This window comes from Lithobates pipiens, unplaced genomic scaffold (genome assembly GCF_037356315.1).
Source record: "Lithobates pipiens isolate NorthernLeopardFrog02 unplaced genomic scaffold, aLitPip1_a1.2 Scaffold_22, whole genome shotgun sequence".
Taxonomy (NCBI): Eukaryota; Metazoa; Chordata; class Amphibia; order Anura; family Ranidae; genus Lithobates; species Lithobates pipiens.
The window spans coordinates 193,913,537-193,928,308 of record NW_027507784.1 but is presented as its reverse complement, the minus strand read 5'-3'; the positions used below and the strand labels follow the sequence as shown (position 1 = coordinate 193,928,308).

The following is a 14,772-nucleotide window of genomic DNA, read 5'->3' as shown; positions in this document are numbered from 1 at the left end:
CCTGAGAAAAACGAGACAGGAAATCTCTGAACTCTAGTTTGTAGCCTAGAGCTATTATGGAGACTATTGATCCGTCTCGAAACTCCTCCTGCCAGACCCTTGAGAACTGCAGAAGTCTTCCCCCCTACTATAGCGAGCGGTATAGCCCCATTATAAGAGGCTTTAGCGTTCTGTTTTGTGGGTATTTTTTTCCCCCCAGGGCTTCTTTGTCTCTGAGGTTGACCCTGAGGTCCCCTTGAACCCGACGGTGGAGGCCGTCGCAACTGCCTGAAGGCAGACGCCCCTTGCACTGGAGAAAAGAGCCCATTTAAATGAGGGACGTTTTACTCCTTTTCTTAACTGGCAAAAGGATACCCTTTCCCATCCAACAGCCTTTCACTTCGGAAAGGAAAAAACAGCCAGGAGCTTTGCATGGTGCTTCGGCTGACCACTTTTCAACCATAAGTTTCTACGGATATGCCAAAAGAGAAAATATTTTTGTTAACGGGAATTCCAATTTTTCATCAGATGGATTCCTAAGCATTTGAGCATTGTCAACCGGACAAGTCAAATTTTAATTCACAGGGGAAATAGCAGCGTCAATTGACAGTATACTCCACGGCTTAGTAAATGTTTTCCTCCATAGGATAAAGTGTTGAAAACTTTTTTTTAGGAGGGAAAGAATGCTTATCCCACTCAGAATAAATAAGCTTTCCCAGCAATGAATTAAAAGGAAAGGCATGCACAGCTTGAGGGGGCTTCAAACCAGAAGTGGGCTTTTCAACTGACTCAGTTACGGGTAACAAATGTGGAGCGGACCATTTCAGTAGGAGATTGAATTAGCAATTTCTCAGCCTGTGAGGCTGAAGAGGGTCCTTCTCCACTTGATTCCTCAGAAGAGGAGTCATCAGTCTCTTCCCGGTCCCCTGAGGGGGATCATCTTCCTTCTCCCAGAGTTTCTGTTTGAGGGTCCTGGGTGATAGAAGGGGCCTTAATGCGTTTTCTTCTACTTGTGAAGATGCGATTAAGGTCACTAATCTTTCCTCTAATGCACTCATGGCTGAGGAGAAAACCTCCTGAGTAATATATATAGTAGCTGAAATGACAAAAGCAGTTGCAACCCCAAACCCCAACGGCTCACTGACCAACTTCCCCAGGTTTTTTAGGGGGAGATGGCATTGCAGAGGGAGGGTCCTCAGAGCCTGAGGGAGACACTGTGGTAAACATAGCCCTCCCCTTAATCTTTTGAGACATGCTGCTGCCATGATTTTCAAAATTACTTTTTTTTTTTCTTTTTTTATTATTATGTTACATTTTCACAAGTTAAAACATTTGATATTTATTGTACTGTGAATAAAAATATGGGTTTATGATATTTGCAAATCACTGCATTCTGTTTTTATGTCGATTTTAAACAGGGTCCTAACTTTTTTTTTAAATTGGGTTATAAATTCCTCAAGTGTTATGTTTGTAGAGACTTAAATTAATTTCTTTATGAACGGAGTCAAGTGGGTATTACAAGTAGGATTCCACAGAATGTTACTTGAAATACAAACAGCAATACATTGAATTTGAACAATAGCTACATTCCAATGATCCCAACGACCATAGAGATGACAAAATTTTGGAGAAGAAAATGAAGAACAAATACAGGGTAAAGTGTCCAGGCATGTGTACCCTGATTTATTTTGTTGATGCACTACTGTATAAACTTAATTTCTCAATGGATAGCCAAAGCTGGCTCACTAAAAGTAAGCAGTGCAACCAACTTTAAACAGATTTTTTTAACATGTCTAACAAAACCTCTGTGCATCTGTGAAACGCTCTTTCACTACTATGTAGAAACGGGATTGGTGCAAGCTTGCCAACTTATACTACCAAACAAGTTGGACAGAACACTGCAACAGGTCCATATGGTATTATGCTCAAACAAGGAAAAGAGAATCTTTTACTGCTCAGTCACAGATTTTAAAATAGCTTTGCACATTTCAGGCTTGGTTCACACTTGTGCGATGCGGGAAACCCTGCAAATCCAGTGTGGGTTCCTGCATCGCACCTGAATCGCAGGCGGTTCACACTGCCCTCTACGTACCGCTGCGGGTGTCAATACAAAGTTAATGACACCCCCAGATCGGTTCGCAGATCGCAGTGCGAACTGTGCATTTGAACAGGAATCGGATTGCATTAGTGTGAACACCCGCAATTCGATTCCAGTACGGACCAAAAAAAGGGTCCTGCATCATTTGCAATGCAAATTCGGCAATGCGGTGCAAATCACATGCGATGTCAGACAGTGTGAATCTCAAAGAATCAAACACACTAGAAAACAATACAAAATAAAACCTGTTTACTAACCTCTGGTAGAAACACCACAATCCATTACTCTTCCATGTACCTCACTAATAGGTCTTTGGTTTGCAGTAATGTATCCATTTGCAGAATTGGTGGGTGTTGTTACTACCTGGACCATAGTGACTGTGGGAACCTGCTGCACAACATGTATAGCATGACTTGTGGGCTGTGAGGTCATGATTGAAGCAGACATGTAGGTCAAAGGCTTTGCCACAAAACTTGCAGTCTGTGCAGGTTTGGCCATAATGAGTGGCTGAGAACTCACTGGGGAACCTGAAATTGAGAAAATGGAGTACGTTACTGAAATAAGCTTTTCTCATTCTGAACCTCACATTAAAACACAATGATCACGGTTTAAAACAAAAGCATTTTCATAAAAACCAAAAAAAAAAAAAAAAAAAAGTGTAGCACTCCTAAACATAAAAATATGTAACACCCCTTAACTATAAAGTGATCCAGTACAATTAGATCATTGGAGCAAATAGCAAAAACAACTGCAGTGGTTCTTTAAGCACTCTAAATAATAATGATCCCTATCTGTGTATGTGCAAATAAAAAGTGCAAATCCATAAAATGCACAATCCAATAGAGTCCATATATAGTTCAAAAGATCTGACTGTGCTGTACAATCCTGGTGTGTATAAACATGCAGACACAGATACACCCAAGTGAAATCAGTCATCATCCGCAATATTTATTGCTCCACCACCTCTGTCCTTTTCAGGTAGAATGTCACCTCTTTTGGTGGACCTGCTTTTAACCACCCTTCTTTTAATAACCCATACATACAAAGAAACCAAAACAAATAAGTTAATAAATGAAGTTATGTGTAATAAAACGGAATGACACAGGTACTGAACACATGAAGAAAGGGAGGTGCAAAAAGGCATGGAAAGCCATAGGGCTGCAACTAACGATTATTTTCATAATCGATTAGTTGGCCGATTATTGTTTCGATTAATTGGTTAATAACCTTAAAAAAAATAAAAAATAAAAAAAGGGGGGGGGGGGGGGGGTCAAATTGACATTCATTTTCAACCACAGTGACGGGAAAATTTGCAAATCATAGAAAACTGCTTGGTCAAAGGAATTTTCAGACAGTGTATGTGGTTTTCATTCAGAAATTACATTCATTTTAAAAACAGAATGTTAAAAACAAGTGAAAATTTCAAACAAATTCTTTCATTCAGCGAATTTACAAATATTTTTTGTCTGAATATTCTCATCTGAAAATTGATCCGTGAGGCCAGCATAAGGCTCCGTACACACCTATGCAGTTTGCTTTTGATCGGTTTCTGCAGTGCTTTTTGCTGTGCGTTTTTAATTTCTGTGCACGTGATTTTACTGCAATTTCCGGTTTTGCATTTTTTTTGGGCAGATTAAAAAACACAAATTGCTTCAAAAACGCATTACATGCTTTTCTGCAGCTTCTCCGTTGAAGTATATTGACTCAAAGAAGCACTGTTTTGTGTTTAAAAGTCCCTAACCCTTTCCAAATATGCAGCGGCTGAAAAAAAAAAAAAAAAAAAAGCACAGATATGAACGTGTCCCACAGGAAACCATGTAAATGAACTGTAGTGCGTTTCTGCAAAAAGCACCAACAAACATATAGATGTGAACCAGGTCTAAGACATTTAGTAACATAAGACTAAAATGAGCCCTTTATAGTAAAAAAAAAAAAAAAGCAGATAATCACTACTGTAAGGGGTTCATTTTTACTGTAGAACTGAAAGTAATATTTACAGTAGTGATTATTTGCTCTTTTTGTACTATAAAGAGCTAATTTTAGTTTTTTTTAACCCCATTATGTTACTGGCCGATTAATCGATTATGAAAATAGTAATCAATTTCATAATCGATTAGTAAGAAAGCCAAGACACCATCTGAAATCTATAAGTAATTAGAAAGCAATCCTGCCCCTTGTCAGTGCAAATATCAGCTGGTTCAGTCTCAATTGATGGCCTATAAAAAGGTGTCTCATTACCAAGGTGTCACACAAGAAATATCTCATGATGGGTAAAAGCAAAGAGCTGTCTTAAGACCTTCGGAACCTTATTGTTGCAAAACTTACTGATGCCATTGGTTATTGAAGGATTTCTAAACTTCTGAATGCTCTAGTGAGCACTGTTGGGGCCATAATCCAGAAGTGGAAAGAACAATCCATGTTATTACACAGAACTTATTTGTTTTGGTTTGGTTTCTAAGTATGTATGGATTGCATGGGTTGTATGAGTCTGAAGGAGACCGTCTGAGCTGTATTATAGTGGAGTGAATGAAATCGCCAGTAAAAAAAAAAAAAAAAAATCAAGCTCAGATTGACCTTACTTCAGGGCTTGACAAATTTGCTTTGAATCTTGGAGCCAGCGAAAAAAAAAAAGTTAGGAGCCATCTTTTTTTTTTTTAAACAAAACATTATTTTCAGCTGCAAAGACCGTTCTCTTATGTTGCCCTGATGTGTATCTCTGCAGATACACAACAAAGCTGTACACAGGGAGGTGCCGGTATGTGAAAAAGCAAAAAAAATAGCTCTGCTCTGGGTAAGCAGCAAAGCTAAAGTCTCTCTTTTGTTTTTAGAGGTTAACCACTTCAGTACCTGGCACTTTCACCCCTTCCTGCCTGAAAAGTCAATTTTCAGCAATGTCAAACTTTGAATTACAATTGTGCAGTCATGCAACACTGTACCTTTAAGATATTTATACACTTTTTTTTTCTTTTTTTTTTTAGACACTGACTGCATTGATGAGGTGGCACTGATGGGCACCGATAGGCAGCGCGGATGAGGTGGCCCTCATGGGCACTGATGAGGTAGCATGATGATGTGGCCCGATAGGCGGCACTGATGGCCACTGATAAGCGGCTCACCTAGCTGACATTGTGCAGGAGCCACCGCAGCATTTCACTCCCCCAGTTTTTACCCCCCCCCCCCCTCACCTTGTGCAGCTGGATCCCTTCAGCAAAGTTGACTAACTCGTTCTCTGGGGTCTCGAATGGATCTCTTCGGTAAGGCAATAGGCAGGCTGAATCCGGATCCCAACTCCCCCCGGCGATCAGCAGCAAGGAAGGCACACTGTCACAGATGCCAGGACACAATTTCTTGTCGCCATTGTGACCTGGCACCTGGGATTTGTCGAGCCCTGCCTTACTTGTAAAAGTAGGTCCACCAAAAGAGGTGAGATTCCACTTGAAAAGGGCACAGAGGTGGTGGAGCAATAACTATTGCGGAGGACACCCGATTTCACCCGATTGCTTTCATGTGGAGGATCTGCATATGTTTACACTAGGATCGAACAGCACAGTGGGATCTTTTGATTTGACTATATATGGACTCTACTGGATTGCAAACTGATTGATTTGCACTTAGCACGTTATTTTAATAATAGAGAGTATATTGGGGATCATTATTTAATGTGCTTAAAAGGAGTGCTACACTTGTTTTTGTTGTTTGCATAGGATAGAATTGCACTGGATCACTTTTGTGGTTGCATATTTTATGCTCCAAAGTGCTAGATTGTTTTCCTTTTTATAATATATACTGTAGTGTTAGCTGTGTTTGAGGTGTAAAATATCGAATTATTATTTATATATAATTTTTAGTGACTGTTTGAAAGCTTTTTTTTGTGTATTAAAATCCCTTGTCATACTTTGCTCAGGTCCCTCACTGGCACTCTGGGTTCCTCCTCTTCTCATTGCGCCACCACAGGAAGCTGCTTCCTGACAGACACACACACACACACGGTGTGGCTCAGCCCCACCCACCGCTCACAGGATCTTATTGACAGCAGGAGGAGCCAATGGCTCCCGCTGCTGTCTCTGTGAGCAGAGAGAGTGAAAGCGAGAGCAGGGAATTCATTAAGGTAAAAAATGGCCAGCCTTCAGAACCACTTTATGTATGTCAGAAATCATCCTCTTGCACTCTCTGTCAGAATACGGTATACGAAGAGGGTGAGAGTATTAAGTTTCAAGAAGTTGAAGGGAATCTCAACCTGTAGTAACATAGGTTATGGAGGTTTAGTAAAGTGATTTATTAAGTATATTTTGGAGAGAAAGGTAAGGGTTTTAGGGAAATTAGAGTCAAGCATGCTAGGGCTTGAAATTGTAAAGAAAAAAGGTAAAAGGCTAGCAATGCTCTCTATGATTTGTGGCTCTACGGAGACAAAACACATTTTAAAATTGGCAGACAAGCTCAGGGGAAACACATACACACGCACACTATTCAGGATATAAAAAGATTCATAGGAAAGGCCATCAAAAGTCCATACATTCCAGGGAAGACTGGTGCTGTGGAATCTCTAGGTACTACCATGCACGTCCATGTGACTAACCATTTACAGCTGTGCCAGCTGCTTACCAAGTTTTAACCTCAAAATTATAAGGTTAATGCAGCATAAAAAAAAACACAATTTCAGAAGCAACAGTGCCTCCTCACTAGATAATTCTCAATACCACTTAATGCTCCAATGTATCTCCACCAGATGTGCTTTTATCACTTAAGAGAAAAACAAACCAAACTCCATGGTCCACTATCATCCAAAAATGTAGGTTTATTAAAATAAAATAGAATGGGTACTCACAAGCATAAGAGTGCATCATACATTAAAACATCGCAGCCCGACCAGCAGCATGTGTGATGATGTCACAAATGGGTTCCTCCCAGAGTGTTTTCTGTCAGAATGCATCTTTAGGGGACAGGAAGTCATTCCTGACCTCTTCATGATTTATATGGTTTGGTCGGCAATGTGCGCAAACTATTAGAGCCCACGGTTTTAGCACATTAATATACAGTTTTCAGTTTGTAAGTTCATGACTTGCATTACATTTGCCAGCTCGCTGCGTTTTCTTTTTTTAATAATTCAGCTGACGCTAGTATAGTTTTTGGCATGTTTTCTTTACCCAGTATGATTTTCAGTTGAGCACATTGGCAACTGCACCATATAAATCATGAAGAGATCACAAATGACTTCTAAGACGTGTTCTTACACAAAACGCATTGGGAGGAGCCTATTTGCGATGTCATCACACACACTGCTGGGCGGGCAGCGATGAGGTTTTAATGTCCGGTACAATCTAACGCTTGTGAGTATCCATTTTCAGTTTGCCCTGGGATTTATGGACTACTATGAAAATAAACAGAGCAGGATAAGGAGGGAAAGGCAGAAACTAAATGGTGGCGCTAAAAGCATGGAATGCAGGGCGCATAGTACATGTAGAAAACAAAAAGAAAAAAAAAAAAGTGTTGCAAATGCTATAAGCAAATCTGTGAGAGTGATCTCAACAGCTTCCCCCATCAATAGTTTCAAAAGAAGCAAATACAAACGTGTGCAATGGAAACAATGAGCCCTTAAAGGGAGAGCTAGAGTATGAAGTAGGACACAGAACCTTAGTGTCAAAAAGAGTGAAGGACATAGTTACATAGTAGGTGAGGTTGAAAAAAGACACAAGTCCATTAAGTCCAACCTATGTGTGTGATTATATGTCAGTATTACCTTGTATATCCCTGTATGCTGTGGTCGTTCAGGTGCTTATCTAATAGTTTCTTAAAACGATCAATGCTCCCCATTGAGACCACAGCCTGTGGAAGGGAATTCCATATCCTCGTCACTCTTACAGTAAAGAACCCTCTACGTTGTTTAAGGTTAAACCACTTTTCTTCTAATTTTAATGAGTGGCCACGTGTCTTGTTAAACTCCCTTCCGCAAAAAAGTTTTATCCCTATTGTGGGGTCACCAGTACAGTATTTGTAAATTGAAATCATATGCCCTCTCCAGCGCCTCTTCTCCAGAGAGAATAAGTTCAGTGCTCATAAGTAATATTCTCCAGACCCTTTATTAGCTTTGTTGCCCTTCTTTGTACTCGCTCCATTTCCAGTATATCCTTCCTGAGGACTAGTGCCCAGAACTGGACAGCATACTCTGCGCAGCCGGACCAGAGTCCTGTAGAGTGGGAGAATTATTTTATCTTTGGAATGAATCCCCTTTTTAATGCATGCCAATATTCTGTTTGCTTTGTTAGTAGCAGCTTGGTGAGCCTATCTACTAGGACCCCCAGAGGTCCTTTTCCATCCTAGATTCCCCCAGAGGTTCTCCCCCCCCCCAGTGTATAGATTGCATTCATATTTTTGCCACCCAAATGCATTATTTTACATTTTTCTACATTGAACCTCATTTGCCACGTAGTTGCCCACCCCATTCATTTGTTCAGATCTTTTTGCAAGGTTTCCACATCCTGCGGAGAAGTTATTGCCTTGCTTAGCTTAGTATCGCCCACAAATACAGAGATTGAACTGAACTGTTTACCGCATCCTCCAGGTCGTTTATGAACAAAATAAAAAGGATTGGTCCCAGCACAGAACCCTGGGGGACCCAGTTACCCAACCCTGACCATTCCAAGTATTCCCCATTTATCACCACCCTCTGAACTCACCCTTGTAGCCAGTTTTCAATCCATGTACTCACCCTATGGTTCATGCCAATGGACCTTACTTTGCACAGTAAATGTTTATGGGGAAAATCCAGATACACCACGTCTACGGGCCTTCCTTTATCTAGATGACAACTCACCTCTTCATAGAAGGTTAATAGATTAGTTTGGCAAGAACGATTCTTCACAAATCCATGCCAACTACTGCCAATGATACTGTTCTCATTACTAAAATCTTGTATATAGTCCCTTATCATCCCCTCCAAGAGTTTACTATTGATGTTAGGCTAACTGGTCTATAATTCCTAGGGATGTATTTTGGGCTTTATTTAAATATTGGTGCTACATTGGCTTTTCTCCAGTCAGCTGGTACCAAGTCCAGTCAGAATGTCTTATTAGGATTAAATTAGGAACAATGGTCTGACAATTACTTGACCGAATTCCCCAAGTACTCTCGGGTGCAAGCCACCTGGTCCCGGGGATTTATTAATGTTAAGTTTCCCAAGTCTAATTTAAATTCTGCCCTCTGTTAACCATGGAGGTGCTTTTCCTTTGATGTGTCATTAGGATAAACACAGCAGTTTTGGTTACTGAAGCCCCCCCCGATTCCCTAGTGAAGACTGAGGAGAAGAATACATTTTATCATATCCCCATCCTTTGTAACCAGATGCCCTTCCTCATTCTTTATGGGGCCAATATGGTCTGTCCTCTTTTTTACTGTTTATATAAAGAATTTCTTGGGATTTTTTTTTTTTTTTTTTGCTCTCCTCCGCTATGTGTCTTTCATGTTCTATCTTAGCCGTCCTTATTGCACCCATATATTTCTTGTTGCAGTCTTTATAATGTCTGAATGCCGATGATGATGCCTCAGCCTTGTATTTTTTGAAGGCCTTCTCCTTTGCTTTTATATGCATTTTTACATTGAAGTTAAGACATCCAGGACTTTTGTTGGCTCTTTTCAAATGTATTACCCAATGGGATGCATTGGCTAATGCCCTTATTTAATATGCTCTTAACTGCTTGCCGACCGCCTTACACCGGTCGCGGGTCCCACGGACTCCATCACCGTGGGGAAATGCTAATGTAAACAAGCATCTCCCCATTCTGCCTAGTGACAGTGTCACTGATCTCTGCTCCCTGTGATCGGAGCAGAGATCAATAACCTGTCACACACAGCCAAGCCCCCCCACAGTTAGGAACACACCCCTGGGACACACTTAACCCAAACACTGGCCCCTAGTGGTTAACCCCTTCACTGCCAGTGTCATTTACACAGGAATCAGTGCATTTGTATAGCAATGATTGCTGTATAAATTACAATGGTCCCAAAAATGTGTCAAAAATGTCCGATGTGTCCACCATAATAACGCTTATTGCGATTTTTTTACCAAAAATATGTAGAACAATACGTATCGGCCTAAACTGAGGAAGAAAATAGTTTTTTTTAGATATAGCAAAAAGTAAAAAATGTTTTTTTTTTTTTTTTTTCAAAATTGCTGCTTTCTGGTTTATAGAGCAAAAAATAAACACAGGGGTGATAAAATACCACCAAAAGAAAGCTCTTTTTGTGGGGAAAAAAGGGCGTCAATTTTGCCACTTGGCATGACCTCGCAATTGTCAGTTAAAGCAACACAGTGCCGAATCGCAAAAAGTGCTCTGGTCTGGAAGGGGGTAAATTCTTCTGGGGCTGAAGTGGTTAAAGCAAATCCATCTCTCCTCCATGTTCTTTGTTCCTAAGATTTTATTCCAATTCATACCTTCTAACAAGATTCGTAGCTTAGGGAAGTTTGCTCTTTTGAAATTCAGTGTCTTTGTGTTCCCCTGCATTCTCCTGACATAGATCAGGGAAAATGTAATCAACCAAAAGGTTTAGGGCACAAGAAGCATAAACTGCACAATCCTACATAATCAAAAATATGATATTTATATAAATATAAAATTGAAATAAAATCAAGGAACTTCCCCAAGCTCCACCCACATACTTGCCTGCCAAGTTTTGCATCTCCCACTGAATCATGGGAAATGTAGTGCTTAGTAACTCCAGCATAAAGCCTTTCCCTGGAGCCCAGAAACAAAGCATTTTTCAGAGAATATGGCATCACAGGGAACAAAATTAAGACAAAAATAAAAATTAAGACAGAAAAATAAGGCAGTGATTTTTTTTGTACATGGGGAGAGATCTAGAAATGGACAGTGGGCAGGATCTTGGAGTTCAACATTCCCTTTTTGCAGAAAGAATGTTTTGGACTATAACATATGCTCTCTTTTACTGACACTCTAATCCAGAAAACATATAAATAACATTGCGGGCATACATTTTTGTGAACTTTCTAAAGTGCCCAAGACTATAAATCTAGTTTATGTAGTAGTTTTTCCCAACCTGGGGCACTCTGGGAATAGCGACACTCGGACACAGATGCCATCTTTAAACCAAACTCATGTGAAATAGGAGATCCTTCTCGTGACATGCTCTCAGGAGTCTGCAAGCCACTGGAATTTGAGGTCAACAGATCAGGGTATGTTGGAGAAGCAGGAGCACTTCTGAAAGCAAAGGAAAAATATTTACTGTGTTAATTTGAAGTCAACCAATATGTAGTTATGTAATGACAAAAGAGCACCCCTAACATCTGACAAGATAGGAGGTCAACATTTTATCAAACATATTTATTTGTTCTCTTTAAAAACATGATTTTTGTACATAACTTTTCTTACCATTCATTAAAAAGGGACAAAAAGGATCAGTATTGATTCTGAAACAAGTGGGTTATACTGCTGCCTAGAGATAGGGCACTTGCAAATAAATCTGTTTGTCGGCCAGATATAACCCTTCCCACTCCCATCATTGTCCCGTTGCCTACATCACCTAGCAACTGAGGAAGGAGAAACAGGCTGTCCCTTGTGGGAAACTTTAGGGCTGACGAAAAGGATTAGAGGGAATCTGCGCCCAAGAGAAAAGTTGAACAGCCACATAATATCTAAACAATTGAGGGATACCTCCAGAGTTGGGACATTCCAGAGCAGGGCAAAGACATACAGTGAGGGGAAAAAAGTATTTGATCCCCTGCTGATGTTGTATGTTTGCCCACTAACAAAGAAATTATCAGTTTAGAATTTTATTAGGGATGTTTATTTTAACAGTGAGAGACAGAATAACAAAAAAAATACAGAAAAATGCATTTCAAAAAAGTTATAAATTGAGTTGCATTTTAATGAGTGAAGTATTTGACCCCTTTGCAAAACATGACTTAGTACTTGGTGGCAAAACCCTTGCTGGCAATTACATTTTCTTCATTACGTACATTTCTTGTAGTTTTTCCACCAGGTTTGCCACGAGTGAAGTATTTGATCCCCTAACAATCAGCAAGATTTCTAGCTCCCAGGTGTCTTCTATACAGGTAACGAGCTGAGATTAGAAGCACTCTAAAAAGGAGTGCTCCTAATCTCAGCTTGTTAACTGTATAAAAGACACCTGTCCACAGAAGCAAGCAATCAGATTCCAATCTCTCCACCATGGCCAAGACCAAAGAGCTGTCCAAGGAAGATTGTAGTCCTACACAAGGCTGGAATGGGCTACAAGACTGTAGTCAAGCAGCTTGGTGAGAAGCGCAACAACAGTTGGTGCGATTATTTACAAATGGAAGAAACAAAAAAAACTGTCAATCTCCCCTGGTCTGGGGCTCCATGCAAGATCTCACCTCGTGAAGTTTCAATAATCATGAGAACGGTGAGGAATCAGCCCAGAACTACACAGGGGAATCTTGTCAATCTCAAGGCAGCTGGGACCATAGTAACTAAGAAAACAATTGGTAACACACTACGCCACAAGGGACTGAAATCCTGCCACGCACGGAAGGTACCCCTGCTCAAGAAAGCACATGTACAGGCCCGTCTGAAGTTTGATAACAAACATCTGAATGATTCAGAGGAGAACCGAGTGAAAGTGTTGTGGTCAGATGAGACCAAAATCAAGCTATTTGGCATCAACTCAACTTACGGTGTTTGGAGGAGGAGGAGGAGGAGGAGGAGGAGGAGGAGGAGGAGGAGGAATGCTGCCTATGACCCCAGGAACACCATCCCCACCATCAAACATGGAGGTGGAATCATTATGCTTTGGGGGTGTTTTTCTGCTAAGGGGAAAGGACAACTTCACCACATCAAAAAGGGACGATGGACTGGGCCATGTACCATCAAATCTTGGGTGAGAAGTTCCTTCCCTCATGGATGGGTATTTCAGCATGACCATGACCCAAAACACACAGCCAAGGCAACAAAGGTGTGGTTTAAGAAGAAGCACATTAAGGTCCTGCAGTGGCCTAGCCTGTCTCCATACCTAAATCCCATAGAAAATATGCGGAGGGAGCTGAAGGTTCGAAGTTACTAAACGTCAGCCTTAAAACCATGATGACTTCGAGAAGATCTGCAAAGAGGACTGGAACAAAATCCCCCCTGGGATGTATGCAAAGCCGGTGGCCAACTACAAGAAATGTCTGACCTCTGATTGCCAACAATGGTTTTGCAACCAAGTACTAAGTCAAGTTTTGCGAAGGGGTCAAAAACGTATTTCACTCATTAAAATGCAAATCAATTTATAACTTTTTTGAAATGCATTGTTCTGGATTTGTTTGTTATTCTGTCTCTCACTGTTAAAATAAACCTACCATTAAAACTATAGTCTGATCATTTCTTTGCCAGTGGGCAAACGTACAAAATCAGCATGGGATCAAATACTTTTTTTCCCCCTCACTGTAGCACCAAGAAAGGGGTCTGTACAAAATAAAGCCACTAACTCAGAAACTAACCTCACAGATGATGCTACAAGGAAGTTACTTTGTAGAAAGGGAAATCCCTCTGACAGGTTCAAAGGGTATCTTAGAAAAGCCAACAGAATCAGGTTCAGATCCCACAGAATAACAAATGGATATACAGGAAGAGCAATGTAAGCAACACCCTGGATGAAGACACTTCCCAAAGAATGAGAAGCATGTGGCATGAAAAGAAAGGCACCCAATGGTAGAAACCGAACTTTTGAAAGCCAAATTGTTTTTCTGGACCAGAAAGAAATAAGGCCATAATGCATCCCATGGAGTACCCCCTGGGATGGAAAATTGCTGGTCTTGCAACCAAAGTACCCATTCTATGTGCTGGAGCTAGCATAGAAAGCCAGAATCAAATAGGCCCCTATCTTTTAAAAGCTGACCTTCATCAGCCATGTCACAAACCAGGGACTGAAGCAGGCAGGTAAATTGGTCCTTGGGTCCTCTGGCCCACATAGAGTCCACCAGGAGTCTGATGAAGTTTGGAGTACCACAAACACCTGGGCCAGTTCAGTGCACGAGTAGCATCAGAATGTCCTGTTTCAAATCTGTGAAGGAGACGAGGCAGGAGCTTCAGGGGTGGAAAGGTGTAGATCAATTTATACTGATCTCATGGAGTCACCAGGGCATCCCCTGCTCTGGCTAGAGGCTCACTGGTTCCAAAAACAAGCCTGCTCAGTTTGCTGTTGAATCTGGAAGCCAGGAGATCCATGTCTTGCACTTCCCACCTGCAGAGGTCTCAAAACACCTGTAAGTGAAACAATCAATTCTCCCAGACATTGGCAACATCGAAATCCATCTGCCAAAAAATTGGAAATGTGCATGACAGACAGGACTGAAGCGTGAGGTTCCACCCAACCAGAATCGGGTCGGCCTCTGATGTACGCCATTGTTGTGGCATTGTTCAAATGAATGTGGGTTAGATGAACCTGCGGTAGAGAGGTCTAGTGTTAAAAATCTGACATGGTAGGGGGGAATTCCTAGAAAACGAAAACAAAAACAAAAAACAAATCTGCACTATTACAGTCCTATTTACCTCAGGTGCAATCCCATGTTCCTCAGATAAGGGGACAATTTCTCTCGTCAGGCCCTTGGGCAGTGATGCTGCAAGCTGTCAAGTTGTTAGTAGAACGTGAACTGGGAGGGTCCACAGGACAAACTCTCTCTGCTCTTATGATCCAACATACTGCAAGCATCCAAGTATGCAGAT

The 14,772-nt window shown here is 41.0% G+C and overlaps 1 protein-coding gene across 1 annotated transcript in view; it reads right to left on the bottom strand.

The window, feature by feature from the left end:
- The window catches only part of LOC143924453 (forkhead box protein K1-like), a 117,017-nt gene that overhangs the window by 45,793 nt on the left and 56,452 nt on the right, over positions 1–14,772 (bottom strand). Inside the window, exons 6-7 of the mRNA XM_077448778.1 lie at positions 11,129–11,289; positions 2,335–2,604 (exon numbers count right to left, since the gene is read on the bottom strand). Coding sequence (XP_077304904.1) covers positions 2,335–2,604; positions 11,129–11,289 — 431 coding nt within the window. The remainder of the gene's footprint in view (positions 1–2,334; positions 2,605–11,128; positions 11,290–14,772) is intronic.